The sequence below is a fragment of the Cladophialophora immunda genome (assembly GCF_000835495.1).
Source record: "Cladophialophora immunda strain CBS 83496 unplaced genomic scaffold supercont1.2, whole genome shotgun sequence".
NCBI classification, from domain to species: domain Eukaryota; kingdom Fungi; phylum Ascomycota; class Eurotiomycetes; order Chaetothyriales; family Herpotrichiellaceae; genus Cladophialophora; species Cladophialophora immunda.
Genome location: NW_015622542.1, coordinates 5,975,250 through 5,988,108, shown reverse-complemented (window position 1 = coordinate 5,988,108; position 12,859 = coordinate 5,975,250). Strand labels below are relative to the sequence as shown.

General features: G+C 54.4%; 6 protein-coding genes across 6 annotated transcripts; 4 read left to right on the top strand and 2 right to left on the bottom strand.

Moving 5' to 3' along the window:
* Nucleotides 1-6: 6 nt before the first annotated feature.
* On the bottom strand, nt 7-735 carry PV07_04266 (uncharacterized protein; the record flags this gene model as incomplete). The annotated part of the gene is made up of 1 exon (XM_016391053.1): nt 7-735. One exon carries the CDS (start codon nt 733-735, stop codon nt 7-9), a length of 729 nt encoding a protein of 242 aa, XP_016252955.1.
* Nucleotides 736-1,411: 676 nt separating this feature from the next.
* PV07_04265 (uncharacterized protein) lies at nt 1,412-3,209 on the top strand. Its single transcript, XM_016391052.1, has 2 exons — nt 1,412-2,871; nt 2,975-3,209. Exons 1-2 carry the CDS (start codon nt 1,684-1,686, stop codon nt 3,152-3,154), a joined length of 1,368 nt encoding a protein of 455 aa, XP_016252954.1. The 5' UTR covers nt 1,412-1,683; the 3' UTR covers nt 3,155-3,209.
* A 600-nt stretch (nt 3,210-3,809) lies between these two features.
* On the top strand, nt 3,810-4,761 carry PV07_04264 (uncharacterized protein; the record flags this gene model as incomplete). Its single annotated transcript, XM_016391051.1, has 2 exons — nt 3,810-4,286; nt 4,375-4,761. The coding sequence occupies 2 exons, from the start codon at nt 3,810-3,812 to the stop codon at nt 4,759-4,761; spliced, it is 864 nt and encodes a 287-aa protein (XP_016252953.1).
* Nucleotides 4,762-6,390: 1,629 nt separating this feature from the next.
* Nucleotides 6,391-8,941, top strand: PV07_04263 (uncharacterized protein). The gene is made up of 3 exons (XM_016391050.1): nt 6,391-7,298; nt 7,345-8,079; nt 8,130-8,941. Exons 1-3 carry the CDS (start codon nt 6,859-6,861, stop codon nt 8,740-8,742), a joined length of 1,788 nt encoding a protein of 595 aa, XP_016252952.1. The 5' UTR covers nt 6,391-6,858; the 3' UTR covers nt 8,743-8,941.
* A 180-nt stretch (nt 8,942-9,121) lies between these two features.
* PV07_04262 (Grx4 family monothiol glutaredoxin) lies at nt 9,122-10,693 on the top strand. Its single transcript, XM_016391049.1, has 4 exons — nt 9,122-9,831; nt 9,938-10,036; nt 10,113-10,227; nt 10,328-10,693. The coding sequence occupies exons 1-4, from the start codon at nt 9,245-9,247 to the stop codon at nt 10,391-10,393; spliced, it is 867 nt and encodes a 288-aa protein (XP_016252951.1). The 5' UTR covers nt 9,122-9,244; the 3' UTR covers nt 10,394-10,693.
* Nucleotides 10,595-12,801, bottom strand: PV07_04261 (uncharacterized protein). Its single transcript, XM_016391048.1, has one exon. The coding sequence runs from the start codon at nt 12,664-12,666 to the stop codon at nt 11,149-11,151; it is 1,518 nt and encodes a 505-aa protein (XP_016252950.1). The 5' UTR covers nt 12,667-12,801; the 3' UTR covers nt 10,595-11,148.
* Nucleotides 12,802-12,859: the final 58 nt, after the last annotated feature.

Sequence of the window (12,859 nt, the reverse complement as noted above, 5' to 3'; positions counted from 1 at the left end):
TGAAAGTCAGAGGGGCACGTTTGTCCACTCGCTGCTGAATGCAACTCCGCTGCGGATGAAGAGCTGGGTGATTGGGCACCGGCGTTCTGCCTCAGCGACGAAATGCCTGAACTTCGGATCATCATTGCCTCCCTTGATGTCGGTTTGGACTTTGACCGTCAAAACGATCCTCTCCCAGTTCGGGTTTCCCTGCTCGCCTTTGACCAGCACTGCGGTGGGCAACAGGCCCTCTACCGCAACATCCCATTGACCAAGCTTGATGTTGTGGTCCTTGGCAACCACAGACCCCGTCACTTGAGTGCACGAGCCTAGACTGGCCAGTGAGTAGGACACAGGTGACGGCGCCGAATCGTTTCCGCCCAGAACCTGGTAGGTGTCGGTCTGAATCTTGTACGGCTTTCCCTCTACATCGATCGTTTGCAGGGTGCCCGTCCCTCGGCCGTGGATTCGCACCGGAAGGCTCTGAAGAACACTTGCCGAGCCGGAAAACTGGCGGAAATTGACCAGCGGGCGGTGAAGAGCAGATTGTGTCTGTCGGGCACTGAGGCAGCGTTTCGCCGCTGGAGCAACCCGAGTTCGGAACATGTTGAAGGGTTTCAATCTCGTTGTCTGATCTTCAAGGCGCAGGTTGCGTCCCAGGTTGTTTGTTTTTCGCGCTGCAGGGGAATCAGGAGGATCCGTTCTTGACGAGAACCTCCAGACTAGAGTAAAACTCTGCTCAGACACCCCTACCATGCATGGCTTATATGGGTCGCTCTATTCTTGTGACCGAAACATTTCCGTGTTTTCACCCCGAAGTTTTGTCTTGTCATCTGCAATTGCGCCATTTCCCCGGCGAATGGCGAGAGATTTATGACTTTGCTTGGGTTATGGAGGAGGCAAGGCTGAGCTTGTTCGACTGCTGAAGCTTAGCCAAATGGCCGACCCCGTTGGAACATACTCTACCCCAGAATTACTCAGTGAGAATAAAGCAGCAAAATCATGTACGTTGTCTGTCTCTTTTTCAAAATATTTAGGAGCTCGAGCAGGCTAGAGACCAAACCATACGGTGAACCGTTGGGCCAATACCGACACAGCCTCGTAGGTTTCCGGGGATTATGGGCTAACGGTGTTTGATGCTAAGCTTCTAAAGGCCCTAGACAGCTGGTTTCCCTATCCAAACATCCATCACCATAAAGGCATGGTGGACTTCGCTTCAGATTGACGACATCTACTCTACCAAGTCAATCAAGATGCTTGCCCGCCACAATGAGCGTTGTTCCATACAGCCGGCACTGAGACCGGCGATCAGCGAATACATTAGGTAAGAGAACGGGCGTGGGCACGGCATTGCGACATCCCCTTCCTCGCAATGTGCCCTGTCGCTATTCCTCTTTCATCATACACACAATATAATAGCTGCCACTCTGCCAATCTGCCGTGCGGAGCAATTGACGGCGGCCTCGGTCGCATCATCCTTGCCCGCAAGCCCGCAAAACGATGATTCCTCCAAACGACGCCACCGGGAACCCGGCACGCTGAGCGGCAGACTATTGTCTGGGGTAGAAGCTAGAGCCTTCAACTTTCACTTTTTTCCAATTCCCACGTTATGCCTTCGTTGGGAGAAGGTCCAGCCCTTAACTTTGTCCACCAAGCGTACGAGCCGGATGAAGCGCAACCTAGTACACAATCTTCAGCTTCAGCATGCGCCTTCACCCAGCCGACAAAAATGACGAAGACCTGGCGACCATAACCCGCGAGAATACGTGGGATTCCTCCGAGAAGACACCACAAACTCCAATTGCTGATGTCGAGGAACCCGTTCCCCAGCAGGCACTTTCCCAGCAGCATGGCTTTATACCCCCCAACGGAGGGTTCGAAGCATGGTTGCTGGTCTTTGCGGGTTTCCTGGTCTTTGCCAATGTCTGGGGCATCGTGAGCACCTTTGGCGCATTTCAGGCTTTCTTCATCCGAGACCTCCTTGCCAACGAGTCCGCATCAGCAATATCGTGGATCGGTAGCGTCCAGGCTTTCCTGGTCGTCTTCACGGGGGTGTTTGGCGGCCCGCTCTTCGATCGCGGCTATCTCAGATCGCTCGTCTTCGCCGGTTGCTTCCTCACCGTGTTCGGCATGATGATGACCAGCCTGGCCAAGTCCTACTACCAAGTCTTTCTGGCGCAGGGCGTTTGTGTCGGCTTGGGAGCCGGTCTATCCTATGTCCCGACGTTGGCGCTCATCTCGACTTACTTCACAACCAAACGCCCCATCGCGATCGGGATTGCCGCGGTAGGCTCGAGCGTGGGAGGTGTCATCTTCCCCATCATGTTTCGCCAATTGCAGCCACAGATTGGCTATGGCTGGACCGTCCGTTGCATTGGCTTCATCAACCTGGCTTTCGCGGTGCTTATCTGCCTCATTCTCGGCAGGCATAGGAAAGAGGGGGGAGGTCAAGCACGATCTCTCTGGGACCTGACAGCTCTAAGAGAGCCGATCTTCCTTTTGTGGACCACCTCGCTGTTCTTCCTCTTTCTGGCCTACTACATCCCCCTTTTCTTCATCGTTTCTTGGGCACGCTGGGTGTTGGATACGTCGGAAGACATGGCATTCTACATGCTCGCCATCTTGAACGGTGGATCATTCCTCGGTCGCACATTTCCCTACCTTCTAGGTCGGCGCGTGAAGCCAGTCTACACGCTCATCTTCGCCGCCGTCCTGGGTACCGTCCTTATATTCTCTTGGATCGCCATTCACAGCTCGGCAGCATTTATTGTTTGGTGCGTCCTTTGGGGATTTGTCGCAGGAGTCCTCGTCACGGCTCCGACCTCCACAATGCCACATCCTGTCATATCACCAAATATGGGCGTGATTGGCACAAGGATGGGGATGAGCTGGGTAAGCCACCTCCCACCCCTTTTCCCGCAAATTCATCTCGGGCTTGGATGAGCCTTCTAAGTGCCCTTGGGCGGTACCAATGCTGACTGCCATCAATATCTAGAGTGCCGCCGCTGTCGGATCTATCATTGGATCGCCGATTGCCGGAGCCCTCGCGAACGTCGCTTCTGGAGACTTTCTTCACGCACAAATATTTGTCGGTGCTGTCATGGCAGCAGGTGCTATTTGTTTAATTCCAGCATTGATTGCAATTGAGAGGCATGACCGCAAATCTAAAAGTTGATTCTTGTTTATCCACCCATAAGTGAGCGTTATTGTAACCGGGCCTCATATTGGAGTTGCATCTTGGAGTTTGAATCTTGTTCAAATGTTGCACAAAGAGGAATTGGATCGGATGTCGGATAACGGCGAGGCCAAAGTCGCACAAAGCATTGCATTGCAAGTTCTGGAAGGGTGTTGCGTCGCCCAAAGTCGGATATAGCACGGATGGATAGCTGGAGGTTTCGCGACGGCAGTACTCGAAGCCTTTCAGCCAAGTAAATGAGCTTCGTGTTTGGTCCTGAGTATTATTGTTCACGGTCGAAAACTCTGTCAATTGATGTTCGCAGTGCCATGCTCGCTTAGACTGGCAGCCTTCCCTGATGTCCTGCCTGGAATACGTACAACTATGGCACAGTAAGCGCCCGGCGCCGGATGTTTCGCTTACGAGGGACTTTCCAAAATCTAGGGATGGATGTATTTCAGCGCCGTGCACTTTGGGTCGCTATTGTGAAATCGAATGACCTCGCCGTCTTTGACTTGTCCCGGCAGCTGGTATCTGGCAGATATCAAAGTCCAAATTGCACTCTTCTGAAGGGGAAAGAAAAGGTACCCCGACAGCCGGCATCGCCGCTATTCTGAGAATCGACCTTCCCGGGCCCATCCACTTCGCTGGAAACATGGACGAGTCTGGCCTGCTACCGCACCAAACGCTCACCATCTTCGAAACAGCATGCCATAAAGCAAACCTCTCGTTGCTGCCGACCTACCTCCCTGGGATCTTGGTAACCTTTTCGGCGTACCACCTGATCTACCTATCGATCGGACCGCGGTTGTCGACGCTATTCTTTCCAAAGGTATACCCCAACCTGCGCGGTAGGAAGAAACTGGACTGGGACGAGAACGTCGTGTCTCTCACCCAAGCCATTGTGATATGTGGTTTCGCGAGTCAAGTCGTCCTGTTCGACGTGGACAGACAGCGGATGAATTGGCAGGAGCGGGTCTGGGGCTATACCGAGCCCGCCGCGGTTGTCCTCACGGTGGCCAACGGCTATTTCTACTGGCACTTGATCATGATGGTTCGGCATCGAGACGTCTTTGGCTGGCCGATGGTTGCTCACGCCGTGGCTGTGACATTCCTCATGACCAATGGCTATGTAAGTGCCTTGCAGGGCATTTTCCAGCCCAGCCCAACTTCAGTCTTGCGAAGGGGGATGGATTGCTAACAAAGAGGAGCGAGAATAGAGACCGGCGTTCATGGCTTATTCACCGCCGTCCTTCTTGTACGAATACTCCACTATCTTCCTAGACATCCAGTCGACTTTGCGGTCTCTGGAAATGGAGGGCACGGCGATCCAGATTGCCAACGGGATCGCGCTCTTTGCTTCCTTCTTCCTCTTGAGGGTCGTCTACGCCACGTACCTCCAGGCGTGGTTCTACATGGACCTCTGGTCGGCGTGGATGGCAAGCGAGGACGATATCCCCGCGGGTTCGGCGAGGATTCCGGCTTGGTTGCTGGCAAGCCACGCCCTGGCGGCGGTGACGCTCCAGCTGTTGAATTACATGTGGTTCTACAAGATCAGCAGGGCTGTTCACCGCAAGTTCTTTGCAGGCAAAGTGGCAGGGCACTGAAGATTGCGCAGAGCAGTAGCAGTAGTCTGAGGCAACCGAGCGGGACTCCAATCTTGGTCTCAAGTCCAACCGCTCGGGTCTGATGGTCTGCGAGGCGTCTCTGCTTTGTGGAGAGCCTCAAGCCGGTGAGTCGGCACCCAGTGACCTGCGTTGTTGGATTAGAAGAGGCTATCTCTCTTGTCCTTGAAGCAGTCGGCTTGGTCCCTTGATCTCCCAGGATCGTCTATTTTCTCCGTCAGTGTAGGACAAGGCGGAACCGCATGCTCGATGACCTAGTCTTCGAGAGCTCAACGTCTGTTCTGCTAGCACTTAACTAGCACCCCCCGAATTCTGCCTTGCAACCTTTTCTAGGCACTTTAGGCATTGGGTAGTATCGCACCAGTCAGTCTAAGTCCTTGTGATTGTATTGAAGCCTGTGTCGATCCAAGCCTACAGACTGCTTGGGGGAATGGTGGGATGTCGGTTTGCCAGGTAAGGATGATGGATGGGCTAGGCAATCCAAGCACGAGGACTTGTGAGTTTGATTTCGCACTCCCTAGGCTAGGCGGACACCCTCCCGGTGCCCGCTAGACGCTCCACTATGGGCCTACTAGGCGTCAGTCTACGCCCCGGACCACTTCCGCGATCGGGCTTAGTTAGGCGATGCAAAGCTTCTCGTGACCAAAGCTGAAGATAAGGCATGAGGGCACGGCCTGTTCGCCGGTGCCGTCGACCTGTGTTTGGATGTCGTTCAAGTGTCCTACACTACTTTGCCATCTCTTACCAAGAGGGAGGATTTGTTCTGTCCTTATCAGAGACTCCAAAGACACTAAAGGCATCCACGCCGTTCGCGTTGGAACCAAAGACCCCCAATGGCCAAAGCACAACCTGCGTCCGCCTCCCGAGAAGTCCGAGCACCAAGCGACCGAAACTTTCACTGGGCCTATCCATAAAGCCATGATGCATACCGCGAGCATAATTAGCATGGAAGAGTTGGCGAAAGCGGAGAGGGCCCCCCACAGGTAGTAGGCTGAGAATCCTTGCAACAACATGGCACAACGTGCGACTAAGGCTGAGGTTCATTTCCCTGCTGGTGACGGATGCTGTCTTGCCGATGCCATCACCTCAGCTGAAGGGCTCGAGGTGTGGGAGGGGACAATATGCCAGACAGCCTCTCGCTTCCAGAACCCGACGAATCAATCTAGATCCTCCGAGGTACCCTTGCAGAGACTTATATCTGTAAGTGTTTCAGAAATTGCAACGTGGTCTCGTACCTGGCCGGGGTTGACGGCCTTGCCTGGTATGGAAAGGATCGATTGACGCCCTTTCTGCTTCAAGAGTAGCACACCGGCTTTGGCGTCCACTAGGTGTCACAATCACACCTTCGACGACTATCACCACCTTCACCACTGTTATCTGCCCTCTTATGCAGTCTTCGTCCTGGCCTCAAGAAGCCCCTGAATCCCACTCCATTCTCTGGCGCCCGGCGCATGCAGCTCGACGAGAGGGCCAGTGATCGTCTGAATACGGAGCATCCCTGGATGGCACACGGAGTCGCGGTGCCAGGTGGGCACGCCGGCCAGGATCAGCAAAATGACTGTGGCTTGCAGGCGCCTGCAAGGTTTGTCAGGAGAAGGTTTCGAACTTTGTCAAAGAACATTCCTTTGGCGCGTGGAATGTTTGCTCACCCATTTCGGTTCCATGCTCCGAATCCACGCGAGAAGAGCCAGACGACCAGCCCCCCTTCCCTCAACTACAACCCACTCTTATCTGGGGCCGAGCACGTTGAGCAGCAACAAAAGTCCGGGGCTTGACGCAAGATAACGCGCGCTTAGGGGGGCACATTGCCCAATTTCAGCCAGTGGCTGTGTATTCAAGCCGACCTTAGCTTGGCTTGCAGCCAACCGTCCTGCTCGCTGGCACTTCCCCCTTGCTGAAGCCATGCATGGGTTCTACCAGGGTGCCATGTGACGCGGGAGAAGCTGGCCAACACAGAGAACATTGGAACATCTCTGGTGCCCGTCCTGGCTTCCTCTTAAGAGGGTTCCCGTCACTTTGAGAGCGTCGCACAAAAACTCTTCCTCCACACGAGAGCAAAATACTGCTGGCCATCCAGCCATGGAGCCTTTTTGTGGCACCTTGAGTGTCGTTGCTGGTGTTGCCAGCATCGTCTCCGTCATTGGCAAGTCGGTGGCGACCCTGACACAACTCCGCCAGAGGTATCGAGAGGCGGAACTCAATATTAGTCTTTTGACAGGCCATCTTCAGACTGTACGGACTGCCCTGCTACAAGTCCAGAACTGGGCAGAATGCCTATCAGGGGACTCTCAGCATTACCAGCTGATGATGGACCTCGGAGACGCCGTCACTCACTGCAAGTTGCTCGTCGAATACATCGACAACCAGATCTCGAAATTCCAATGGAGTGATGACGAGGCGCTCCTGAGGGTTGGCAGCAAAGTCCTCTATCTTCTTGAGGACCAGGCCACCAAAGACTGTCTCACCCGACTGGACCATCAAATCAATGCTTTGAACCTGTGCCTGACCGCGTTCCAATGGTAAGATGATCGATTCCCTCTGCAAGCCCACTATTAACCAATACAGTCGGACACCGACCGACCAGAAACGTTTGCTCGAAAGGGGTGAAAGCAGAGAAGTCTTCAACCAGGCCAAAGACGACGCCACGTCTCTCGTCGGTTTCCGCGATTCTGCTTCATTCGCCACCTTCAGGACCGGTCTGTCTACGGCCACGAAACTGTCAAAGACATTCGACTTCGACGGACTGCTTCTGCGGCATAAGGTCTATCAGAATACCTTTCGGTCTATGCTCAGGCGTGCCACCAGTCCGACCGAAGAGCGCACCGCGGAGAAAGGTCAACGGCGGGCGCTCTCTGACACCCCTCTCCTCCAGCTCAAAAGCACTGCACGCGACTCAGCGAAGATTGATGTGAAGCTCAAGCAAGATGCCCGCAAGTTGAGCAAAGAGGTCAAGATCCTTGCTGTCGGAGACAAACATGGAAGATCTGCCATCGTCAAGCATATGAGACAAAGATACGGCCGACCCTACTCAGACTCAGAAGTCGAACAGTATCGCCAATCAATTACATCTCTTGCTATCAAGGCCCTTGTGGCTGTTCTAGATTACGTCAAGGACATTGGTAACGGCCTCGTCAGTCAAGTCAGCAGAGATCACGCGGACATCATCAGAGGTTTTGCGGAATCAGGGGGGTCCGATTGGAAAGTGCCCGTCGGACTCGCGGGATCCGTCAAACACATATGGAACAACTGGCACGTTCAACAAGCTTTCTCGGGAATGCAGCAGCATGGACAGACTGCTTAGTACGTTGTCCCGACTCTGAATAGCCCGATGGTCGCTGATGTTTGTATAGCTATCTCAACGCGATCGAAAGGATCTGCCAGGCCAACTACACGCCTAGCAACATGGATATCATCCGAGCTCCGGAAGCGATCGACACCATGAAAGAGACGGAACTTGTCATGAACTCGTCCACACTGCGCATTATCGAACTCGACGAAAAATATGCCATGAAAATCATCTCGCAATTCGCAGATGTCCAGTTCTGTCTCTTCGCCATCGATCTGACTTGCTATGATCGATATCTCGATGACGCACAGAGGTCGAACGAGCTCCAGGAGAGACTACTGGACCTCAAGGTTATTTGTCGATCCGAGTACTTCTCCAAAAGCATCATCTTGCTTGTCCTTACCAACGCGGCAGCCTTCAGGAAACGTGTTGCAATCTCACCCATGAAGCCCCACTTTGAGGACTATAACGGGGGCAACGACGCCAACGCTGCTACCAAGTATATTTTGAAGATGTGCAAACAAGTCAACAGGATGGACTTGCCGTTGTTCTGGCACATTTACGACTGCGCGGTTGACCAGGGCGAAGCCGAAGCTATGGATCATTTCTTCATGCAGTCTGCGGCGAGCATTTCAGCTGTGTCATGGCTGAGGGAGATGGGGATTGGTATGCCGTGACCAAAGGCTTGCGATTGCCAGAGGACTCTCCGCGAGGACAGCACAAAACCCTTGATCATGACAAGCAGCCACAAAATGCCTTGTAGCTGGCGGGGAGGGAGAGCAGAGCTGGACGACGACATTGTGTACACTAGTTTCATATCTTATTCTACCCAGACTACCTGCTTACCGAGGTAGCATATAATGATCTATCGTTTACTCACATGCGATGAAGCACCTGTCCTGATGGGTGTCCTTACCAGGATTGTAGGTGCATGGGCAGCCTGAGGGGCGTCTTGGGGTGGCACAAGGCTGGCCTGGCCGATAACGCCAGGTGTGGCGTCATCGATACAGTAAAATACAAATCACCATCACGCATTTTTGACAATTACTCAACTTCAGATTTGTCGCAAATCCATTTTTTGGCCACGGATTGCTTTTCTCTCCCTGATAATTTTCCCATCCGTCTACTGTACACTCCTGCATCTTCCCACTGGGCGTTCTGGCTCCGCAAATTTGAACCATGGCGACCTTGACCCTGCAAGAAATCCCCTCCGAAGCCGCTTTCAACCAACTCATATCCTCTTCCCCCTCCTCGCACTTGCACGTAATCTACTTCCACACTCCCTGGGCGGCACCCTGCGCACAGACGAACACCATCCTCTCCGCGCTCGCCTCGACCTACCCTTCCTCCCGCAGCTCCGATCTTTCCTTCCTCTCCATAAATGCCGAAGAACTGCCCGACGTCTCGGAACTATACGATGTGACTGCGGTGCCCTACCTGGTCATCCAGCGAGACGGGAAGACGCTGGAGACGGTGAGTGGGAGCGACGCCAGCAAACTGAGAGCCGCGGTGGAGAAACATGCTGGCGCTGGCTCCAGTGCGACGAATGCCAACGGCAATGGCAGCGCCCATGTGCCGCCCCCGCTGAAGGCGGAGCCGCAGAGTCAAGCACATACAAATGGAAGTTCACAGCAGCCAGCTTCGACGAAGGACCTGAGCTCCTACGCGCCCAAGGCTTCGGATCCGCAGACCGCCCCGGCTTATTCGTCAGGGTTGGAGGCGAGAGAGGAGTTGAACGACCGGCTGGCCAAGCTGGTGAAAGCTGCGTAAGTTTTTCACTCTCAGGATCGTGCTACCGAGTGCAATAAGTACTTGCACGTCGAAGATGTCGTCCGTCTCAGGGAAGTTCAACTGACAGTGTTGCGCAACTAGGCCGGTCATGCTCTTCATGAAAGGAACCCCCAGTGCGCCGCAGTGCGGGTTTAGCCGACAGCTCGTCAGCATTCTGCGCGAGAACCAAGTGAAATATGGGTATGCTACATTCACCACTACCCCAACTGGTCCGATTTGGAACCCAGACGGACACTAATCGCCGCGTGCGCAATAGATTTTTCAACATCCTGGCCGACAACGACGTGCGTGAGGGCCTCAAGGTGTTCTCCGACTGGCCTACTTTCCCGCAACTTTATACTGATGGGGAACTTGTCGGTGGTCTCGATATTGTACGCTTTTAGTCCTCCTTCTCCTCGCTCTGTTTCGATCCCTGGAGTCTTATGCGCGGCTGTCGGGTTTCAAACGGTGCTGATTGTGATATGTGTCTAGGTTCGCGAAGAGCTAGAAGCCGACCCGGACTTCTTCAAGCCCTACAGGGCGACAGCCACCGCATGAAGCGACCATTCGCAGTCGAAGTCGCAATGGCCGGGCCCCAGTTGAAGCAGCTGGGATGTATCAACGCTCCCAAAGCGACCCTTTGATGCCGTATCGGGCGCGCACGACAATACAATGAGAAAGAAGCATAAAAAATAAAACAAATTGCCTTAGTCCGAGGTGTATAGGGGGGTTGTGGGAAACAAAACGAGTTTTGTTTTCCTCAAATCTGTCGTTATTCTGCTGCTTGTTTATAATGTGAGGGCTGGGAAAACCAGAAGTTTAGATATGCAATGAATGTCCTTCCCATTTTGTCAATAAGCCTGGGCCGTTTGTCCTTTCTGTTTCGAGACCGTTGACTCCCCATGGAGTATCCTCGTTTCGTCGCGCTTGACGGCCTATTTCTCTTGACACTTACCCTGAGACTTTTCGACCAGCCACTTACTTCCTGGAGAGATGGGACGAGGTCAAGTCTATGCAACATGATGGAACGTGGCGACATTAAGTGGACGGAACTTGTTATCTCACGGGGCCGCGTACAATGATATGATTCTCTTCGCATGGCCTTTTCTTGACCAGCGTCTCTCTATCTCAGGGGAGTTGCATTGGGTATCTCGGGTTCCTGGCCATGGGGGCAGTGGCCGTGTGGCAATAGAGTCCGTCTCGGAGCGAGCGCAGCGTGTTAACTTCCAGCTAGAAGACTTGGGAGTATTCGTAAGGGGATGCGTCACAGCCCACAAGATCAGGCGTCGTCAAAACTCCCGGGACCACCATCCTCACGGCTCCTGCCCGTCCAGCGTGTAGAACCTGATGTTCGCCGGCATTCTGTCGATCATGGACGAGGCCTTGCTCACAAAGTCCTGCCGGCCGAGGTAGGCGCCTCTCAGCCACCTGCGGCCGGAGTTGAGGTCGAAGGCGTTGCGGGCGTGCACGACGCGGAGGTTGTCGAAGATGACGCACGTGCCGCTGTCCATCTTCTCCTCGACCACCATCTCCGGCCGCTCGAGGATCGAGGAGAAGGCGTTGCTCGCGGAGACGAAACGCACGAGCTCGTGGTGTTCCAGCTTCGGGTGGATGTTGCCCACGAAGGGGGGTGACCAGTACACACGCCCAATGTCGGACATGACGTACGGGTGGTGGGCGTTATGGGTCGGGCGGTTGGGGACGTTGAGTTCTTGACGCTTGAGGATCGTGGGCTTCAGGTCCGAGTAGAAGTAGCCGTCGTTGTCGTACTCGTAGCGCACGGGGTAGGTCATCAGGTCGCGGACTTTGCCTGGATCTTGCGAGTAGAGCACGTCGACGGCCTTGAATGTGTCGGCGAACCGAGACTCGCCCCCGACGCTTTCGTTGTGGATGCAGTGCAGGAACTGGAAGGCCGGCGGCTCCCGCATGTACAGCAGGTCCATGTGGAAGCCGAGATATTTGGCCGTGTAGGCGACGTTTTTGGCGTCGGGGACCGATCGCACGTCCCAGGTTGGGCCGTAGAAGGTGTTCATGAGCGGACCGATGCGGGTGACGATTTGCGAAACGGAGCCCTCTGACTCGGGCACGCCGTCAACGAAGACGAGGCCGTCCCGCCACAGCAGGTGAAGAGCTTCGCCCAGTGCGTCGTCGTTGCTCATGTACTCGTTGAAGTCGAACCGGTTGGAGTCGCGAGTGAACGACTCGGCGTCCCACAGCTTCTGTGCCAAACTGTACAGATACCAGTGTGGGTTGCGGAACGGCTTCCTCAAGGACGAGATGGCCTCCTTGTCGAAGATTGTTGATTTCCCTGCCGAGTGAGGCGGGGCGTCGTTGCGCCAGCTCACAATGGTTTCGCCGGAATTCTCGACGGGGGTTATTCTGCTGAAGCCAATGTCCGTGGGAATGTCTGCGTATGAGAAATTCCGTTGTCGGTCCGAAGGATCGATGCATTCAGGGCACTTGCAAGCATCGCGGGCCAGAATTGGAGAGACGAGGGGGATGCCATTGTCCACGAGTATTCCCTCCTTGAGCTTTTCACCTCTGGACCAGCCTTTGGACGGTAGAGACCCCTGTCTTGAAGCTCCAACACTGTCAAGCACCTCATTTAAACCTGCCCCCGTTGGATTGGTGTTGGACGCCGAGGATTCTTCCAGATCATTGACAAGGCTTTTCAGCCGCGAATTCCTTGCTCTGACCTCGGGCGCAGATAAGGCGCCTGTCCCGATGGGAGCCCGTCCTGGCAATATACTCTTGAGTCTTTCAGTCGGTTGACGAGCTCGACCGCCAAGCTTTGCCAGTCCCTTCCCGGCGCCCTGCAGGCGGATTCGCATGGTGATCAATACCCAGACGGGAGGGTGAGGCTTAGAAAGCGGCAACGCTACCGAAATTTGCAGCACGAGGTAATCGATTGACCGACCATGGAGAACACCGGCGAGTATATATGTACTGGGTACAAGGAAGCCATGCACGAGAAGGGCGAAGTGGATAATGATTGATCCGAGGTTCGCGAGGCTGAAGGAGCAA